This window comes from Enhydra lutris, unplaced genomic scaffold, assembly GCF_002288905.1.
Source record: "Enhydra lutris kenyoni isolate GAN:26980312 unplaced genomic scaffold, ASM228890v2 scaffoldscaffold10, whole genome shotgun sequence".
NCBI lineage: Eukaryota > Metazoa > Chordata > Mammalia > Carnivora > Mustelidae > Enhydra > Enhydra lutris.
This window is the reverse complement of record NW_019154094.1, coordinates 26,292,704-26,314,088: the sequence shown is the minus strand read 5'-3', so window position 1 is coordinate 26,314,088 and position 21,385 is coordinate 26,292,704. Positions and strand designations below refer to the sequence as shown.

Sequence of the window (21,385 nt, the reverse complement as noted above, 5' to 3'; positions counted from 1 at the left end):
TCAATAGCACTTGCACAGATTAACCACTTCTTTGCTTCTTAGGTAAATCTCTAAATTCTTTTTTTTTTAAAATTTTATTTATTTATTTGACAGACAGAGATCACAAGTAGGCAGAAAGGCAGGCAGAGAGAAAGAGGGGGAAGCAGGCTCCCTGCTGAGCAGAGAGCCCGACCTGGGACTTGATCCCAGGACCCCGGGACCATGACCCAAGCTGAAGGCAGAGGCATTAACCCACTGAGCCACCCAGGTGCCCCAATCCCTAAATTCTAATGGCAGTGACGCGAGCAGCAGCACATGGGTGCACTGGGGTCCAACACAGGCTTCATGGTCGTGCAGCAGGAATGGTAGGGCCATGGCTCACCAGCAGAGAGCCAGCATCTACAGCACCCTTCCTACAGGAAGTCACCTACTTATGTATGCCATGTCATGCATACTTGTCTCCTGAGACAGAAAGTTACTATTTGGGCTCATCCCCCTTTCTGCTTTCTAGTGACCAGGTTAGCCACTGGTTTGGGGGAGAAACTTTCTGAGGCTCAAGAAAAGCAAGCTATTTGATTGTGGTATATGTTCATCAAAACATCTAGTTGTACACCTTAAAAATATACGACCCTTATTTGTCAATTATACCTCAATAAAGGTAGGAAAAATAAAAGACAAGGAAGCTATCATATTGATTGGATAAAAAACATTTCAGTTTTATCACAGGATCAGTTTAACCAATAGATGGAAACCCAAACAGATGGTTAACTGAAATGGCCCATACAGATACAAAGGACTAGAGAAATCAAGTTTTCAGAAAATTCAGGATAAAGGGTAAAAAGCAAGCATGAAATGAACAATTCTTTTGAAAAAAAAAAAAAGTTAAAACTTCGCCTCTAGTCTCAAAAATAGCCATACTTTGCTACAAGGATGGAAAAATCCTGGAAGAGTAAAAGATATGAAGATTTTGAGGTTCAGGAACACAGGGCATCACGGCTTACTTTGGATAAGGACAGCTATATGAAGAGACTGCCGAGTTAAATGTGAAGAGATAAGGCAGGCACTCACTGGAGGCAAAGTTGAAAGCTGACAGTTAGGAATGGCAGATTCCCATGTGGAAACAGCGATACAGCTCGGCTGCTAGACTGCTCAGTGTTGTGAAATCTCCATCAGCGCATCTTATTATTTATTTTTCCACCTGGCTATAGTCTGTAATTATGATGAAAGGCAACATGTTGATAAAGACAAAGATTGTTCTGGCAACAAAGGGAACGCCTTACCTGTAAATAGCAGGTGCCATCTTTAAAAAGCCTCCCTGCTAGGCTTCCCACAGTTTGCCACTACTTGACTTGCTTCAGCTCTCAAAGATCCTTCTGCGGATTCTCCAGCTTTGGGATCATTTAAGGCCTCCCCCTTCTCATCTATGGCCCTCTCCTTTACCTCCTGGCTAAAAAGTCATTTCAAGTCAAAACCCTTATTGATGCTATGGATACAAAGGGAACCAGAATGCAGGGACCAAATACTCAGCAGCAAGAGCCAGGTTTGGGGGCTGAGCACTTCACCCACCTATTTCTTTTAATTCGCATGATTACTCCATAGCCTAGATCATATTAATGTCCATGAGCCCCATTTAGCCTGCTACTGACATAAAAACTACAAGAAAAACTTGCCATGATTAAAAAAAAAAAAAAAAGGCTAAAGGTAGTCAAATTGGAATTCAAGTTACAAATCTGTCTTATTCTAAAGGTTACACCCAGAACTTTAGGCTTCAACTGGCGAGGGCTTTTAACCAGTTTACACGAAGAGATGCAGGCCTTTTCTCTGGCGAAGGTCAGCATACAGCAAAACAAAACAAAACAAACAAAGAAAAAATGCTTGGGTCTAAGTAGATTAGGGGTAAAGGTTGAGTTTCCTGCTAAAGTAAGTAGTCTGGCAGTTCTCTATAGGCTCTTTTTGTCTGACACAACCTTGGCCTTGTCCTTCCCTATCACAGTCTATACCTCTCCATCAGATAAGTGAATGGCCCGGTCAGATTCAGAACAAGGGGAGTGACTCCATGAAGTCAGGACGCCCTTTCTGTGACAAGACAGAGGCTGGCGGGTCCCAGTCATTCCATCCCCCTGTTCTGGAAGCTCCTACGCTCTGCAAACAGTCTGGAATTCATTAAGACAAGAAAACAGGCTGAAAGCCGTATTTCAAATTTTATTCAGCAGAAGTTTTGTGAAAAACAATTTGGTCATGTGGGCACGCTCAAAATCATCACCCTGTTTCTCAATCAAATCTTTCAGTCATGTGACTGCACACTCTTGGGAGTCTGTATCACAACCCTGTCTTGAGGTACGGGCCAGGTCTCCTTAGGGCAGTGCAGCTAGGTTAACTCCAAGTCACCCAGAGATCACATTCAGAAGACCAAGAATCCTTCCCTGGTTTCATTAGGGTAGATCTAAAAGTGAACTTTTTAGAAGGGAAAGTTTTTGGGTTCGGGTTTTTGGTTTTTAATCAGTGCAGAATGACTGCCAGGGATCACCCTTAGCCTGATCATAACAAGCAGCACCCCATTTTTTTTACTAAATGTATTCTAATCCCGGAATTTGTTCATTCCAAAACAGCAATATAAGCACAACTCCATATGGAGACAGAGGACTTATGGTGACAGCATTAGGGTTGTCTTTCTCAAACATGAGTGAGCACCACCAACTGTGGAGGGCTTATTAAGACACAGACTCCTGGGACTGCCCACCAGTGTCTGATTGAGTAGGACTGCGGTAGAGTCTGAGAATGTGCATTTATAACAAGCCTGAGGGCCACATGTTGAAAAGCCACTGCTCTCAGGTGGTGGTGGTGGTGGTAGATGGGCTGCTGTTGAAGGGAACTGGGGTGGTGATTTTACTCAATGAAGTAGAAGAGGAAGCCCTGCAGAAAGGTGGGATTCAGACAACACAAAAGCTTGGACAGTCTCCACGCAGGTGGCAGAAAATCCAAACTAACCATGTATACTTAGAAGAGGAATTTATTGGTTAAATAACAGAAAAGTTCAAAGATAAGCCTAACTAGGCCTACCAAGGAAAGCCACAACTTGATCTGGAGGTGAAACACTCCTAATAGGATCACAGCAAAGATGGCGGGCCATCCACTCAAAATGCACACTTTTCTAGCACACAAACATCGCTGCCCAGCTGACATCTGTATTTCCCAGCTCCCACCCCTGCATCCAGACACAGATGGGAGTCTGGTCCTTGTCAATAGAATCTGAGCAAAAGTAAGGCCTATCACTTTTGGACCTTAGTTATGCCTTCTCCTCTTCTTCTTCCTTTCTACCACCAGACACGAAGGACTCCAGGGTCCTAGGCAAAGGGAGAACCAGAAGACAGAAGGAGTCTGAGTCCTTGATTTGCCAGGTGGAGGAAAGCTGCCTGCCAAGCAGGAACTATTTACACGTACGACCGCTGCACGCCACTTTGCTACACCAACTAACGTTAACTTAATTCGAGAACTTGCTTGTTCTCTGCCTACGAGGTATCTTTATTCTAAACCCCGACATCTCCCCCAATGTTCAAGATCAATGGAAATAAAAGGAGAATCTTTCTGTTAGCACCCTAATAAAATCCTGGGATTCATTTTCACTAGTCGACATGTACCTCCCTAAAACCAATCTCCATGATAAAGAACCGTGGCAGGGCCTGTGTCAAATTCTCCATTCCTAGAACCGCGAAACTGAAGCAGATGAGCTGAGCATGTAGGAAGGGGTTGTTACTGGAATTTGGAAAGGAGACTATGAGCAGGCAAACTAAAGGTGTCCATTAGAGAAAACACATAAAGAAAGGGAAGTTGTCTGCCAGTGAGAAGTGACTAGAAAGATGCCAAGTATGTGAACCCAAGAATGAGAAAGAAGGGTACAGCGGACCAGCAGAATGACTGACTCAGTCAGTATCACTGACTCCAAAAACAAACCCCAATTAACTGTCCTTGTCATTCAGCCTCCTGCTGTTAAATCACGCCTTTCAGTGACTATGATGCTATGACCAAGTAAGTGCCATCAAAACTGGCTCGTTTCTGAATCAACAAAGACTTCAAGCTTCCATATGCAATCAGTATCATTAAAACTGCATTCCAGGATCCCATCATTTAGCACGTACATATACAGCCTTTATTTAGATAAAACATCATTAGTGTTTACCTACCTAAAGACAAGTGGACAAATGACCTGGCTAAGATGATGCAAGGAATGGTTCCAAAAATACTACACACCAATTGTCCAACACGCAAGCCAGTGCCAATTTCTCACAGTTACTCTCCAAACATGCTTCCTTACAGCAAATGGACAAACTTTTATTTGGAATGTCAGGAATCATGCTAGTTGCTTATATTTTTAGGGACTGTTTCACTAAGCTATTGCAAACTCTTCTTTTAAAACTAAATAAATGGAATTTTCAAGAATGCATGGCTGGTGTCATCCTCTTCCCTTGAAAGTAAATGACCCTAACTGGCCAACACTATTTTAATGTTTATTCATAGTTATCCTCTGCCAAAAGCATTATAAATTAGTTGCAAAGGGTTCTACCAGCCAAGGTGCCGATGTTCTAAATTTAAATGGTGCCGTTATGCAGGCTCAGTAATACAACAAAGCAACAGCACCTTTCCATCTTTTGCTGAAAAACTACCAAGGCTAAAAAACAAAACAAAAATGTACCCCATTCTTTTGATGGAGGAGAGCTTGTTGCGTTATCTGTGTGGCTGTTCACTGACTCAATTTTAGAGCACTCTCTCCAGCTGCTTGGGAGAGATGCAAGCAACACAGTGTGGCCAGTGGATCAAGATCTCACTGTGATCCTCCAGCAGGCTTTAACAGACTGTGCTAGGTTCCAAGCTCATCAGGAAATCATCTTAAGGGTTTCTGCATGCTCTTCCTTTCATCAAGTTTCAAATCTCCAGTTACAAAACTGAAATGTATGCTCTGAAAAACATGTGTCTTTTTTTTTTTTAGGATTTTATTTATTTATTTGACAGAGATCACAAGTAGGCAGACAGGCAGGCAGAGAGAGAGAGGAGGAGGAGGAAGCAGGCTCCCCGCCGAGCAGAGAGCCCAATGTGGGGCTCGATCCCAGAACCCAGGGATCATGACCTGAGCTGAAGGCAGAGGCTTTAACCCACGGAGCCACCCAGGCGCCCCAAAACATGTGTCTTGAAACCAGTTTCTATTTAGGAACATTTTACAATAAAGGTACCAAAGGAAATGCAGCATTCCTATCTGTCAGTTTGTAATTTCATAGATAAACTCTGCCATCAGGCTAAATGAATCTTCCCAACTTCAAATCTTCTTCTCACCCAAATAAGTTAAGCTTCCTAGAAGGCAAATGTTCTACAACGTAAGTTCTACATTCCCAACAGTGGAGACAACCACTTTTCCCATTCTGCCTTTGATCACAGAGGAACACAGACAAATGCGTGTGAATGATTCAGCAAGTTATCCCACTTTGGGGAAGGGGTGGGGGTGGCGAGGGTAAAGGCCACAGATGCCTTCCTGAAGTTGCTCAACAAACCACAATTTTCTTATAGAAGGACAGGATTCTACCCGTGCACTCCACAGACCTGTAACCCACTGCATTTGGATTTAAAATATTTGTTCTCACATGACCCAGGATTTTTCCTTTTGAAAGTCACCACTCCATGAGTACTTGAATCAAAGAACACAGTTACTGGAATTCGAATGCTTTGAAGATTTTTGTTTTAAGTTGTTGAATTAAAAACGTGCTATTGCCCGTAGATGTCAACACTGATGAAAGCTTGAGGTGCTGTGTGGGAAGAGAGGCTTCTTGAATTTCCATTTCTGCACTAACACTGACATTTTCACATCAGTGTGAAGAGGAAGCGTGATCTAGGGGCTGAAACACAGGACTGCAAGTCAGGAGTTCCGTAAGAACTGTTCGTGGTGTATGTGTATATTGTGTTAAGCTCAACGTTTTAATTCTAGGGCCCTTGGCCTTCTCCTTTACACCAAAACTTAATTCAAAATCCAACCAGAAACCGTTCCTACGCAAAGCCTGGTCAAACATGAATGATCTCAATGCAACAACAGTGAAAAGAGCAAGGGGACAACTCAAGTAAGATGATCCTGGAGGAAAGAAAGGATAATAAAAATAACAAGACCATCTCCACTTTCAGTCCGAGCTTAGGTTTATAAAGACAAGCATAAATCTGTGACTCACTCAACATTAGGAAAACACTTAAATCCAAGTTATAAACAGTTACAGGGAAGATTAATGTCTGTATTTTTCTCCACTATTCATGAATGGCTTTAAACCAGTCCTGTGTGTCTCCTAACACCTATAAGGTGAAGCCTAATGTTAGTGGCTTTATAGGCAATTCCTTTTGTCCACACAGCAACCCTACAAGGTAGCTACTGCCCCCATTTTACAAAAGAAGGAACTGAGATTCAAAGAGGTTAGGGAACTGACATTTGAAGAGGTTGGGTAACTTGTCCAAAGTCACACAGCTAGTGAGTGGTAGCACCAAGATCTGCACACTTTTTTTCAGACACGCAGGTCTTGCCTCAAAATCACCTCCTCCGTGAGGTCATGGGCTCTGATAACAGACCCAATCAAAAAATCCCCTTCTTTCCCAATCACACTGTATCAATTGTACCCTATTGAGCAACAAAAATTATACTGTCCATTTATTTGGTACATTATTAACTATGCTCCCATCTCCAGAATGGAACGCCACGGTAGCTGGAACCTGGCCTGTCTGGTTCTACATTTGATTCCCTGCGGCCAGCACAGAGCCTGACACACCATTGGCACTTTATAAATAACTTCTGTAAGGAGGGAGAAAAGGAAAAACAAATAAATTGAGGTCCTTCTGACCCAAAGTTAGACAGCCTCTGCTTAAAGTGACTGAGAGATGTTTTAGAAACACCTTGGGGAGGACACTAGGGTCCTCCTGATTCTGAGGTTCCATTTACTTCCCTGTGGGTTTTTCTCTCACCTTTGCCCCACTCTTCCCCCTGCCTCAACTTCTGACCAGGTGGAAAGCAACCAATAAGTTATCATTGGTTCTATCATAGGTTATCACTGCAACACACTTGGGGAGCGCCCATTGTTTGAGAAGCCCACGGAAATTTTGAAACTCGGAGACAAGGACCTCATGGTTCTGAATCTCAGGACAGAGGTCTCGCATGAAAACCACAAAGGTGTATCCCTTTGTTCTTCGTGGCCTGTGTGAAAGGCCAAAGGAGGGAAAGAAATAAGGAAGCCATGTTCGAGAATCAACCTAGAGAAAGGAGGAGCCTGGTCCTCGCCCCAAGACCTCAGGAACAGAGAACAGGAGGTTGGGGGGGGGGGGTTGGGAGGAATCGCAAAAGAGATCCAGACCTGCCTGCAGGTCTTCTTGCCCTCAGCCTACATCTGCCTCCATAAAGACAGACTTCACGACTCAGTGGAATCCCCCGCCCTAGAAATGTTTGCTAGACTCACAAAAACCATCTTACAAACTGCGACTTGTCTTTACACTATCAAAAGCCTGTAGTAATTCCATTTAATATCTCTCACCCATTTTCTTGATTATTTTCTCCAAATTATGCATATAACTGGAGTGGAGTCAAACATATTTTTATAATTTACTTTGGTGAGACAAATCTAACAGCAAAGTACATTTCATACTTAAAACACCCATGCAAACACATACACAAAACAAATGAAACTCCTGCTTACTGTCCTTGAAAAATGCCCCCCCCCAAAAAAAAATAGCTGAGTGTTTTTCCCCCCTATTATTTATCCTAATAGTGCCAGTTCTGAAACAAAGCAGTTGGAGGGAGAAATTTAGTAACTTTGATTTGTCCCAAGATACATTTTTTTACACTGAGGTCCTATTCCTGACAGTAAGCACATGTGACCTGTTCTAAAAAAAGGATATTTTCCACTTCTTGCACAACTGGAGCAGATATAAACATCAGCCTGTGCAAACTGCACTGCAGAACTCAAAGGCAATTAAAAACACACACACATACATACACTTAAATAAAGTCCATAAATAGCCACACTCAGGAAAAGGAAATTTCTAATAACACGCAGAACCAACACTTACAATCCACTTTAATCAAATTTCCCATCTAATCATACCACAAAAGTCATTTGCATAATAAGACTTGAACACCTGCCAGTGTGAGGCACCTCGATCTTGCCTATTTGGCTTCAGATTCACAGATCTATACGTGTCTTAGTTACTGTCATGAAGAAGAACAAAATGTCCACGGTAAAGTAGAAAGAAAGAACGGTGTTACTAATATGTGCTAGGCCCTCTGCAAAGCACTTTAACAGATTTTATTTCCACTTTAAAACTTATCCCAAAAGTAAGAGAATGGTTCTCTTGACCCCATTTTACCGTTAAAGAAACTGAGGCCCAGAAGCTAAGTGTCTTGAACACACGTGCAGCAGTCGCGCGGCAAAGCCTGCGCAGAGCACTTCGTCATGGCTCCCTCTGAAGCCACCACCAGGTGCTCCCAGGCCCTCAGGAAGGTTCGGGAGTCTGCTGAAACATTTAAAAGGCAACCAAACACCCCAGAAGTCCATGGAACTGGACATGTCCTCCAAGAGGTCTAACATTTTATTGAATGTTGTAGAGAAATAATGCTTGAGTATTGCTTGACCTTCAAGGCCAAATGCAAATAACCCTACCTGTTCCCAAAACTGGCTTCCAATGTCCCTTCCTCTGGGAAAGGCCTATTGCTGACGCCCACCTCCCCATAAGCTCACACTCTGCCTCGTATGTTTAGCTGGGGCCATGTGTTCTTTCCTTCCCCCGCTGGGAGCTTTGGAGAACGTACAGAACTATACAGTGCTGCATTTGCACTGTTGTGCGTGGTCCTCTTATGTGGCTAGTGCACAAGAGCTTGGGGCTAGAGCCAGGCGGTCTCAGGTAAAAACCAGGCCCATCCACTTACTATATCCCACTTTCTTTCCCTGTAAAATAGGAATAATAAGGGGCACCCAGGTGGCTCAGTCGGTTAAACATCTTGCCTTCAGCTCAGGTCATGATGTCTGGGTCCTGGGATCGAGACCTGTATCGGGCTTCCTGCAGGGAGTCTGCTTCTCTCTCTCTCTCAAATAAATAATATTTTTAAAAAATAGGATAATAAAAATACATACACCCAAGGTTGAAGGGAAAACTAACTGAATTAATACAAGCAAAATATACAGTGCGGCCGGTACTAAGCACTGTGCAAGAATCACCAGTTTCAAAAATTATAATTAACAACCTAGTTGTTTTTATTCATTATTATCATCTCATGCAAGTTTTTGCAAAGACTAAGTCCACATACATAAAAACAGACATAAAAACCCTGGCACAGGGTATGTGCTCCATGAATGTTAACTATGTTTATTGGTGTTAATTTGCACATACCAGAGCTCAGTAGACACGTGCTGAATATGAGGTTTGAGGCCACAACTGCTTTTTTTTTTTTTTTAACCAGCACAAATAAATTTTTATGGGTTGGATCAAAAATATAAAATGTGAAAAAATGTCTCTGAATATCTCATTAAGTGGTGGTATTCATTAGGAGACTGGTGGTTGTTCACCAACAACTCTGGCCTTAGGGAAGAAAGCCAAAGAGAATCAAAGGCAAACACCTTCTGGAATGTCAGAACTCACTGCTTAGTAATAAAGAAGTAATAACTAATAACCAGAACACCATTTGCTAGCATTTTACTGAACCCTTACTATGTGCTTGGCACCATGCTAATACTCTCCCACAGTCAATGTCACAGCTACTGTTTTTAAGACCCCCAGGATGCAGGCCTCCATTAGTCAGATGAATAAACTGAAGGCAGGGGTCACCCAGCCTGACCAAGGTCACCCAGCTAGTTAGAGACAGTGATGTCAGAATACTGCTGGCAGTTCCCTGCAGATCGGACAGACAGAAAAATCAAGAAAACTCTCAGAAACCAGTAAGAGATTGACAGTTTTGTTTTGCCAAGAATGGATTATCATTTCAAAAATGTGTATTTTAAAAATATTTTTAAATATATTAATATTTTATATTAAATATTTTATATTAAATATATTTAATAAAATATTTAAAAATATTTTAATCAGAGAGATTTCTCTTTCAAGTAGAAGTTCGAACTGATAGATCAGACGGAGAGCCAGCTGTGTTCCACAAGTTCGTTCAGATGTCCACCTTCCTTCTAATCTTGTCTTTTCAGTGTTCCCTAGGGTATTGCCCTTGGCTTTATGGTTAAGCAAAATAACTACCACCGTGTCTGGGTCCCAGACTGCAATAAGAAGGAAAGACAGAGTAGAGTACACGCAGGTTCAGAAAGGGTATTTTTAATAGGAAGACAGGAGACAAAATCTCAGAATAAATCCAAGAAACAGCAATGGCCTTATACTAAAACGTATGAGTGTGAGTGTGCATGTGCGTGTGACACAATAGTCTTTGTCTTTCTTATTTCACCACGAACCTGTGAAAACTTCACACATCTATGAATCAGCATTTGGGAACTACAGCTGTATCCTATCTTGCCATAATAAACCTAAGACTCACTCTCATTCCCATTTCTAATTTGCAGCAAATTAGATAACAGTTACCTAAAATGCAATTAAATTTTGGAAGAGAGGAAACTGGAAATAGATTCAGTCAATTCTGATGTCTGTCCAGGAACGGGTCATTAGTGACTACAAAGCCACAGAATTTCACACCTAGTAAAGTGAACAAGAGAACCTTAAACCTGAGAGATGTGACCATGTTTTAAAATGTTTTCAGATCCCAAAGCCCTGCAGAGAGTTCCTGCACTGCTAGGAACGCACTGAACAGCTCCACATGTGTTTCCCTGATGGGACTGTGCCCATGTGTGAATTCTGGGTTCACCCTTGATATCTGGCACTTTTCCCCTGCCACCCACCGAGCTCATTCCCAGGAGAACACACAAAGGCTTCAAAAACCTTGCTGGGTGATGCAGGGGTGGGTGCCTAGGTGACTCGGCTCAGGTCATGATCCCAGAGTCCTGGGATCAAGCCCCGGGGGGGCTCTCTGCTCAATGGAGAGTCTGGTTCTCCCTCTCAACTCTCTCACTCTCTCTCTCTCTCTCTCTCTCTCTCTCTCTGTGCTCTCTCTCTCAAATAAATAAAATTTAAGAAAAAAACAAACAAAACCTTGCTGAGGAAACCAAACTGCAAGCAATTCTTCATTAGAACCTTCCCTCATAGCATGTGTCTTCCTCAAACACAGATTTGCCACTGAATATGACCAAAAGGGGGTTCACGTGATCTAAACCCAGAAGCATCACACTCCTAAAGGCCAGGAGCTCTGGCTTAGGAATGAAATTGTCTTTCCTCATGAAACACCTGCACATCCGAGCTTAGCCTGAACAAAGAGTACATAAGCTCCTCTTTGGAGAGACCTGGGCGGATACCTATTTTAAAAGGCTGCAATATTGAATGCAAAATCAGAACCAAGCACCCCATCCTAAGTGGAGTCCTAAAGGAGAAAGTAACACCTGTTCAAACAATGAACCATTACTGTGCCAGGCAATGTCCTAGGCCAACTGTTCGGAAAGAGGGGTGACTGTGCCCCTCATGGGCATCTGGCAGGGTCTGGACACATTTCCAGTGGTCACAACTGGGGGCAGAGGGTTACTGGCCTCGAGCAGGCAGAGGCCAAGGTGCTGCCGAACGTCGTGCAATGCCCAGAACTGTTCCCACAACAAAGAATTATCCAGCACGAAACATCAATTGCACTGAGGTTGAGAAACTCTGCTCTAGATTCTAGGAACACAACAGTAAACAAGGAACAGACAGAAACCCTGCTCCCTTGAAGCTGGCAGTCTACTGGGGAGAAACATAAACATAACATATTAAAAACGACAGAGTCAGTTGTAATATAAGTATTATGGAATCAATAGAGCAGGGCACGGAAGATGACAGTCTGGAGGGAAAGCAATTGTATGTAGTGGGATGGGCCTGCTAAAGATATTAAAAGTAAGACCTGAGGTTGGTGAGGAAGTGAGCGCTATGGCTCTCTGGGCAAAGACGGTCCACGCAGAGGCACCAGCAAGAACAACATACAAAGGCCTTATGAGGAGGGGTCTGGAGTGTTCCAGGAACAGCGACGAAATGAGTTGGCGACAGCACATGAACTCAGAGCTGACAGGGAGCTTGACCATATAGGCTGCCTTTTGCCAGTTAAAGGATTTCGAGTGTTACTGAAACTAGGAGCCACTGGAGAATTTTAAGCAGAGAATGGCATGATGTAGCATGTTTTAACTCACTGTTTCTCAGCACTGGCGATGACCATTGAGGGCCAGATAATTCTCTGTTGCCGGGGCTCTCTTGTGCATTACAGAATGGTTAGCAGCATCTCTGGCTTCCATTTACTGAAGACCAGTACCAACGCCCTTTCATTCGGACAACCAGAAATATCTCCAGACATTGTCAAATGACCCCTGGGGGGCAAAAATCTGCCCCCCACGAGAACCGATTTTAACGGGAACATTAAGGCTGCCGTGTAGAAAATCCACCAGAAAGGGTATAGAGGAGAAGGCAAGAGAGCAGTTAAGAGACTACAGCAATCACCCTGGCACAGGCTGGTGAGGACTTGGACCAAAGAGGGAGCAGAGGAGCTGCTGAGAGGTGGGCCGACTCTGAACACATTTTCAACTCCAAGACACAATCCAGAGAATATAACTGATAGACGAAATGGCTACGGCAGTCTTAACCTTTCCATTTCTGCTTTTTCCATCCAACACTTACAAGAAGGGAGGTGCCCTGGCAAAGACTTCAGACAAAAAGCCATGAGGAGGCCCCCAACAACATGTAGCCCTTTTAAAGTCACACAACAGATGCCGATGACAATAAGTTAGACAACTGTGGAAAACAGTATAGGGAAATTTTGCCAACCCCATATATTTATTCACAGATTTTATTTAACTGGTTTATTTCAAAGAGCATGTGTCTGCTCCACAGACAAGTTTTACAACAACTTTTTTAATTTAGCATTCCTCTCCATACCGGTTCTGTCCCGCACCTGTTTCTAGCTTCAACGTGTGAAGCCATTGCTTCCCACGTACCCACATTTTTCCTTACACATGCTAGCTAGCTACCGAGGACGTTCACCCTTGCAAGTAATTTTTTGCCGACTCTGAAAAAGAACAGGCCCAAATCCTTCAACATGAGTTTCATGGCACTCATTTGGGTTTTTCCAGATGGTATTTTCCTCACGCTCTCAAACTCATTTAATGTTATGTATCAGCTCCCATCAAAAATGTTCCAAACAGTCCGGTTAATTCATTTCTTTCAGGACTACACACACACACACACACACACACACACACACACACACACACTCAAAACACTCACTCCCTCATTCTGGCCATGTAAGCATTTGCTTATAGAAGCAAAAGCAGAGACTGCTCGGTAAAACACTGGTCCCTTCAGCCGAATGCACATAAAGCCCCAGTGAGCATAACCAACAATACCCTTTACACAATATTACTCAAAACCCCCCAGCCCCCAACACACACAATCTATGCTCACACACAAAACAGCCATTATGAAGAGAAACCATCAACTAAAGGCTGGTTTTAGGCATCTAGCTGCATTTCCTTCCAATCCCCTTCAAGCATCTGCAAAGAGACTGCTCTAGCAGCCCAGTCAGTGGGTATGTCGTTCCCAGATTTTCTTCTCAGACTTGGATTCAGAGTCTTGACACAGCCCTGAAGGAAACGAACCTGGTGCTGCTTGCCACCAGAGCAAATACCAGCCCCACGCGCCCCAGAAGCAAAGACTGTACTACTTCCCTCCTGATTCAGCTGCCCTTCTCTTCCTCCACCCTGATTTCTGGAACCGCTCGCCCTCTGCCAGCCAGGCCCCCTCACCCAGACTCTGCCCACTGCGAGGGGTAGGCAGGAAGGTTTGAGATGGGTACAGAAGCACTGCTGAACCTTCCCGGTAGAGCCTCATCTCCTTTCTCAACTGAAAAGGGATGGACATAAATTCTTCTCTACTATCACAACCTCAAAGGACCATCTCCCCCTTGGTAAACAGTGGAAATGCCCCGAGGGACCACAGGACAGAGAAAGGAAGATACCCAACCCATTCCGATGGACGAGTGGAAATGGAGGTAGCATAGGAAGTGGGCACGCGACGCGGTGGGGCGCCAGACCAGCGGATGTCTTCACTTCTCTCCAGAAAGTTTTGGAGCAGTCCCCAGCAAATAAAACACGTGTCGCGGCCAAGCAGGGGCCCTGCCAAGCAGGTGTGTCCCAATATCCTCCAGTTCCAAGGCTTCTTCCCCTCCAGGGAAGGCCTGGATTTGAATGGAACTCTATTGCCTAGGGAGTTTAACCTGGACGAGAGACACGCCCACCCGCGGCTCCAAACCGGCCCGCGCGCGGGTGGCGAGGTCTGCAAGGTGAGAGGCGGGGCCCGGGAAGCATCACCTGGAATCGGCCAGGGGCGGGCTTTCCCAGAGGAGCCCGACTCCTAGGAGGCGACAACAGACGAACTAATTGCTTCCCTCGCGCATCAATCCACACCAAGCACTCCCTCTCTGAGTCCTCAACCCGCTAGGATCTCCAGAAAAGGGGTTCACGAGAAACTCTTTTTTTCCCTCTTTCCCACCCGGACAGCGTCCGGGACCCGCGCTCCTCCTCCCCCACCTGCGCGCCAGGTCCCTCCCCACCCCCACCCGATCTCAGCAGCTGGTATCCCCAGACAAGGGACCCCTCACCTGGGCCGGCCGTCCCGGGCTGCCCGCGGCGCCCCCGACGCGCACTTGAGCGGAGCCCCCCAGGGGCGTACCGGCCCGGCAGGCGCGGCTCCCAACTGCGGGGGGTAGTTCGCCCTCTGCCCCCGAGCAAGGACACGGGGTCCTTGTCCCAGAGCCCGGGCGAGCGGCTTTCCCCGCCTCAGGGTGTGGGGCGCGGGGGGCCCCCCAGCCGCCCGCCGCGCCTCCCTCCAGCTGTCACCACTCACCTGCTCTTCAGAGGTTGACTTTTGAGTTCGTAATAGGTTTTGGGCTCTTCGTGAAACTCCTCCCCGACTTCGAAATCCGGCACGATCCCCGATTCCGACTGCATGGCTCCCGCTTCCCGTCCTTCCACTGCTCGAAAGTGAGAACAGAGCCCCGGGGCAAAGGGAAGGTGACGGGGCCTGGGTACCCGGAGCGGTGCGCCCCAGCGCAGTGCCCAGCTCAGCCCGCTCGCCCGCTCGCGGCCGCCCGCCCCGGCGCGGCGAGTTTACACTCGCACCCGGGCGGGAGGGGCGGGCGGTCGCGCGCTGCCTGGGATCTGTAGTTCGGCCCGGACGGGGTGTTCCCGGCTCGCCAGGGGAGGCGCTCCCGCGAAAACTACAACTCCCAGAAGGCCAGGCGGGGGCAGAGGCAACGTGGTGGACACCGCTATTGCAACTCCTGTTTGGATTCATTGTCAATGTCAGCAGCTCCTCTCGCTCTTCTCTCCCCACTTGCTTCAAGGGTACAGACTTGGCTATTTAATATTAATAAGAATGGACTCAGCCTTGCTCTCCTCCCGTCACCCCTACTCCCAGCTCAGACATTTGCGAGGGCACGCCAACTCCGTAATGAAATAAAAAAAAAAAAAAAAAAAAAAAAAAAATATATATATATATATATATATATATATATTAATCATGAAGGGTTTGGGCACTGGAAAGTTTTAGCCTTCAAGCCTGCCTTAAAATAAAAGGACTTACTATCAGGTTTCCCAGCGCTTCTGCGACATATCAGCTTGTCCTCAGATTGGAATGGAGTGAAGGTTTTTGCCTTCGTTTTATAATTAAAACATTATTGTAAAATTTTTTCTTCTGCATTCCTTTTCTATAACTCAGTCTGGGCTTTTACAGTACTATTCATCCTGCTGAGTGGCTCTTTTCCCTATATCCGGTTAGCCACTTTTAATCTAAAGCAGCACTTGAAAGTTTCTGTTAATTTTAAAAGGCACGAAGTTACAAAACAACGTCGTCACTGTCTGCCTCTAATTTCTCAGTTTGCTGGGAGTTCAAACGAGATTTTCCTAACAATTCAGGAGTGAATTTGGGGGTGAATGAATTGTTCAGGTGTCTTCCTTCCGCCTGAGCTTTCTGGCACCCATTTAGGTAACAAAATAACAGGCTTAGATATGGCTCATTTGTACCTCCAGACCTTCCCTCTGATTAGGTCCAAAAGGATGTGTCCTTCTTTTAAAAATGTCTAGAGGCATCAGGGAGGCAGTAGAGTTAGAGGGTGGCATTTAAACTTATGAGACTCAAAGTTGAAATCCTTAAATCCCTGTCTAAAGCACTATGTAATATTGGGCATGTCACTGATGATTAGAAGCCTCAATTTCTTCATCTGTAACAGAGGAGATTGGCAAACCTGTCTTAGAAGATGTTGCAAGGTCAAATGCAAGGGAAAGTGATTTATGGTCTATAGAAACGCTGCCCAATGATCATTCTTTCATCTACTGTATCTTAAAGATATTCCTCTCAGACCAACACTTCATCTGTGTGTTTGTCCTTCCAGAAGTAGTAAACTAAATGATCATCCTTGGATAAAACTCTAAGGAGGCTGGACCGATGATTGGACTTCTCCCAGATTCCACTGACCCCTTAAAGGTTATCAAGAACTTCATGTTAGAACTGCAGTGTATAACCTCTTTAGAACTGTAATGAAATAGTCCATTATGTCACTCATTACATCAAAGCACTCTTTGACCAACGAACTAGTAGACCAAATGAACTAAACCTGAAAGAGGAAAAAGAACTGTCGAGAAAGCTAAGAGCCCTGAATTTACTTCCAACAAAGTGCACCTTCCAGAGAGACCTGTAGGGTAGGGCTCTGAGCTAAGGTTGCCCTGAGGTACACACAGATAGCCGCTATTTTTTTCCCCTACACCTTTTCTTCTGGTCTCATCTGCTCTGGCTTAAGGAAACGTTCTCTTCTATCACATGTGACAGAATTATTGATTAGAGTGTCATCTGCCACCTAATGGGAGTGGGTATGTGAATTAATCCTGACCAATAAATGGCCCCTTTTCCTTAGCAACAGCGATTCCTTTAGAGATGGACAGAGGACACTAACATGACTAAAAGTTCTCCTTTGAACTTTTCTGTAGGGCAACCAGGAAAGACTGATGTGTGAAAGTATGATGTTCCAAGGAAGACAACTTAAAACTAATTATTTATGGCCACATAGGGAAGCTGACCAAAACTGAGACCATGAGATAAGATCAACAATCAGAGAAACAGATACCCTTAGGTTTTCCAGAGATACAAGCCTAAAATTCTTTCTTTTTGCTGATACTACTATGGTTTAGATTTTTGTTACTTGCAACCAAAAGAGTTCGAGTAATCAATCACTCTAAAAACTTTTCACTCCTTTAGACACTTCCCTATGGGAAGCCATACCATTAATCCACATAATAAAAAGTTCGCCACCTGATAGATGGCACTGTAACCCCTCTTCATTAATGATTTAGCCCTAGGAATAGATACCCCTTCTTTAAAAAGGTGACAAAAGTCAGTATCTTCATACATTTCAACCAGAGATTGTGTCTATTGAAAGTACAAAAGAAAAAACATACAAAAGATTATAATTATTGTCACGCTTACCCATATTTTAATACTTTACTCTTTTGCAAATGCTTGTCGCACACACCTCTCACTTTTTTAAAAAGATTTTATTTGTTTATTTGACAGAGAGAGCACAAGCAGGAGGAGCAGCAGAGGGAGATGGAGAGGGAGAAGCAGGCTTTCTGCTGAGCAGGGAGCCCAACTCAGGGTTCAGTCCCAGGACCCTGGGATCATAACCTGAGCCAAAGGCAGATGCTTAACTGACTGAGCCACCAGGCACCCCACGCCCCTTTCATTTGAGCTTGTATGAATCCAGCAATAATAGGGGTGCCTGAGTGGCTCAGTGGGTTAAGCATCTGCCTTTGGTTCAGGTCATGATCCCAAGATCCTTGGATTGAGCCCCACATCAGGCACCCTGCTCAGCAGGGAGTCTGCTTCTCCTCTCACTCTCCCTCTGTGCCCTCTCACTCTCTCTCTCTCTCTCTCTCTCTGAAATAAAGAATTAAAAAAAAAAATCCAGCAAGAATAGATGGACAAAAGGAGACTCCTCTCTCTCCCTCTGTCACTCCCCCCCTTTGCGTGCTCTCTCACTCTCTCTCTCTCTCTCTCTCTCTCATTCTCTCCCAAATAAATAAATAAATAAAATCTTAAAAAATAATAAGAAGAAGAGACGGGCAAGGGTCTTCACTTTAATATGCACTGAACACACACAAGTTACAGACAGAGGCCTATGTTAAGTATTTAACCTTCTCTCTGCCCTCAAGAGACTCATAGTCCAGGAGTTGAGTCAAGGCTTGTAACCCAGGGAGAATGTGATGTGACCAAGCTTAATCTATTAAAAAAGAAAGAAAGATAGATTTTAAAAAGAAAGGAAAAATCTAGGACATAAAACATGAAAACAATCTAATCAAGCCCCTAGATCTAACCACCAATTTACAGGAAAAAAGGGAGAGGAACATGTTAATAATGCCATGAGGATGTGACCAGACAATCCCAGAAATTGAGAAATTCTACAAGACATTGGGAAATTCTTCAACAAATAAATATCATGAAATAAAGAGGAAGGGGGAACTGCTCTAGATTTTCGAAGACATAAAAGACCTTCATCCATGTGAATTATATTGAAACTTTTAAAATAAATTGGAAAAAGAGACATATCACTCAAATACATTGTGTGGACTTTATCTGGAGCCTGATGTGAACAAACTAATTATCAAAATTCATTTCAGAGCACACTAGGAGAGTATGAACATGGACAGGAATTGGATGTTAAAAATTATTGGCAATTTTATTAGGTGTGATAGCGACATTGTGCTTATCTTATTTTTGAAGTTCTTATCTATAGAGATACATATAAAGTATTTATGGGTGGGATGATATGATGTCTGGGAATTGCCATAAAATACTCCATCTCCTCTCCCTCTATCCCCCATAAAGTGGGGGAAAGGAAGGATGAAATGTGAATAAATGCTGAAACCGGGTAATGCACTATGGAAGTTTACTACAGTACTCTCTCGACTTTTGTGTACATTTGAAAATTTCCATGAAAAATAATAAGCAAAAAAAGAAAGAAAAAGAGGGAACTGTCAGTATGATTTTTTAAACAGGGTAGAATTTCTGATAACATTAGATAAAAAGGCATGTCATTCAGAAAGAGAAAATGGACTTGGGAAGATGGGGAAGCAAAGTTGCCCTTGGTATGTTTACAGGGAACAACCAAGAGCAACTGGGTATGGTTAATATCAGCAGAAAGCAATTTCCTGAAAGTGGGCTGAGGCGCTCCCAACCCTCCAGAAGGGCAGCAGGGCTTGGCACCAAAGCTGTACAACCAGGAACATCTCTAAAATCTACGTCATAGAACTGGGCTGTTGAGGCCACCACCAACACCACCTCCATGTCATGGGCTAACCATGACAGCTTGCGCCTTTGACACTGAACATGGCATGTTGTCGAAATGCTGCCTCTGGGACCTGGATAGAGCCACAACTGCCCACCACCAAAGTGGATTAGGCTGAGTCCTGGCTGCTTCACCTATTTGATTGTCCCACCCAAGGTCAAGACTTGATGCCATTGGCAGATCGAAGTTTGTTTGTTTGTTTGTTTTATTTGTCAGAGAGGGAGAGAGAGCAAGCACAGGCAGACAGAATGGCAGGCAGAGGCATAGGGAGAAGCAGGCTCCCGCTGAGCAAGGAGCCCGATGTGGGACTCGATCCCAGGATGCTGGGATCATGACCTGAGCTGAAGGCAGCCGCTTAACCAACTGAGCCACCCAGGCGTCCCTGGCAGATCGAAGTTTTGCGCCCAAACTCTGACCGCAAGGATGCATACCCAAAACCGTTTCTGCACCCTCTTTCCCTCACTGCTTTAGAGACTTAAAATAAAAACTGATTTTGCAATCTCTCTGGGAGCATTAAATTCAGTTATGTAGACAGAAACACATAAAGCTACCCTCCCTCCCCTTTTAACTTGTGTGTTTCTTACGTGAAGCACATCCTGAGGAGCACAGGATTGAACAGTAATGAGTCTGTACAGTTACTTCCAAAGAAGGTGAGACAGGCCCAGATGATGAACAATGTAAATGAAAGAAAAATGCTAAGGTAAAGGATGATGGAGGAGAGGGAAGGAGGTGATCAACAGGCAAGTCTTCTGCACCACCCTTCCAGGGTATGTTCTCCTACCTGTGCCAAGGCAAGGCAATGGAATGTGCACCCAGACATGGACCCACTCCAAGAAAACAATCTCAACTACACAAAATTCAGACATGAAACATAGCAAGTGGAAGGATAATTTTCAAGACACAGGTCTGCTTAATGGCTTTGTATGGCTGACTTTGTGGATGGTGGATTTCTTTGAGAATCTGATGAAAGCTAGAGACCTTCTCACCAGAAAAGAGAGCATGCTCAAATATCTTTGCAACTTCAGAGGTACCAGGGACCACCCAATGGTCATTTACTACTCCTCTGGAGTCTGTGGATCCTGGTTCTTACAAGTGCTGTCTAATGCAGTTTTCTAGAGCCATTTACAGGGGCCAGGGGAGAGGAAAGCGTGCTATGCTGTGTAGACCAGGAGAGGAAGGAGGTGTGTCCTTCTCAAAGTGTTGTCCATGAACCGTGTCCACCAGAATTACTCAGGGCACCAATTACAATGCAAATTTCCAAGCCCAGAAGCAGAATGAGTAAATCAGGAAGGAGTGGGGATTGAGAATCTACATGTTTAGCTAGCTCCCCAGCTAGCAATTATGCACCTGAAAATTTTAGAACCACTACTTTAGAAGATGTCATAAAGCCAGAATGAAAGAAAGCGCAATAAAAATGAGGCTAGGAGAAAAAATGATAAATAACAATACTTATAAAAAAACAATAAAATAATTATTATTCCAATGCAAAATTTGTGAAATTTGCATGTGAATATAAATGGCAACATAAATGGATTAGGAAAGAGCTGGCTGGGATCTGGAGGGTGATGTAAATGACGTCAGGAACCGAAATCTGATAGGTCTCAAGAAGAGCTGATTGCAATGGAGTCACCAGGATTATGAGCTGAGCAGCGGGCTTGGGGATAGAATTACCCTGTTAAAAGCTGTTCAAGAAAAAGTTATTCTGACACTTACTAAAGCACTCTAAGGCCAAGTTTATTCAGGGCCTACTATTGTGATATGTATAGGGACCACTGCAATGGGGCTTTGCTCTGGAAAAGAGAGATTGGACGCAACTCCAAATACAACTAGGAAAAGTTGGGGATTTATAGACAAGAAGCAGAATGTGGGTGGGATGGGGGTGAAATGTGGGTAGAAAATTATTAAATGACTAGTGCAATTCTTTGCTCAAGTGACCTAACAGGA

General features: G+C 44.3%; 1 protein-coding gene across 4 annotated transcripts in view; it reads right to left on the bottom strand.

Annotated features, from left to right (window-relative positions):
- The window catches only part of LOC111143979 (melanogenesis associated transcription factor), a 224,471-nt gene extending 209,290 nt beyond the window's left edge, over positions 1 to 15,181 (bottom strand). For 2 of the 4 annotated variants that reach the window (XM_022498025.1, XM_022498026.1), the window contains exon 1: positions 14,950 to 15,181. In XM_022498025.1, the coding sequence (XP_022353733.1) occupies positions 14,950 to 15,053 (104 nt within the window). In that variant the 5' untranslated portion in view covers positions 15,054 to 15,181. The remainder of the gene's footprint in view (positions 1 to 14,949) is intronic. The other 2 variants (XM_022498027.1, XM_022498028.1) reach the window with 1 other exon arrangement.
- Between the last annotated feature and the right edge of the window lie 6,204 nt (positions 15,182 to 21,385).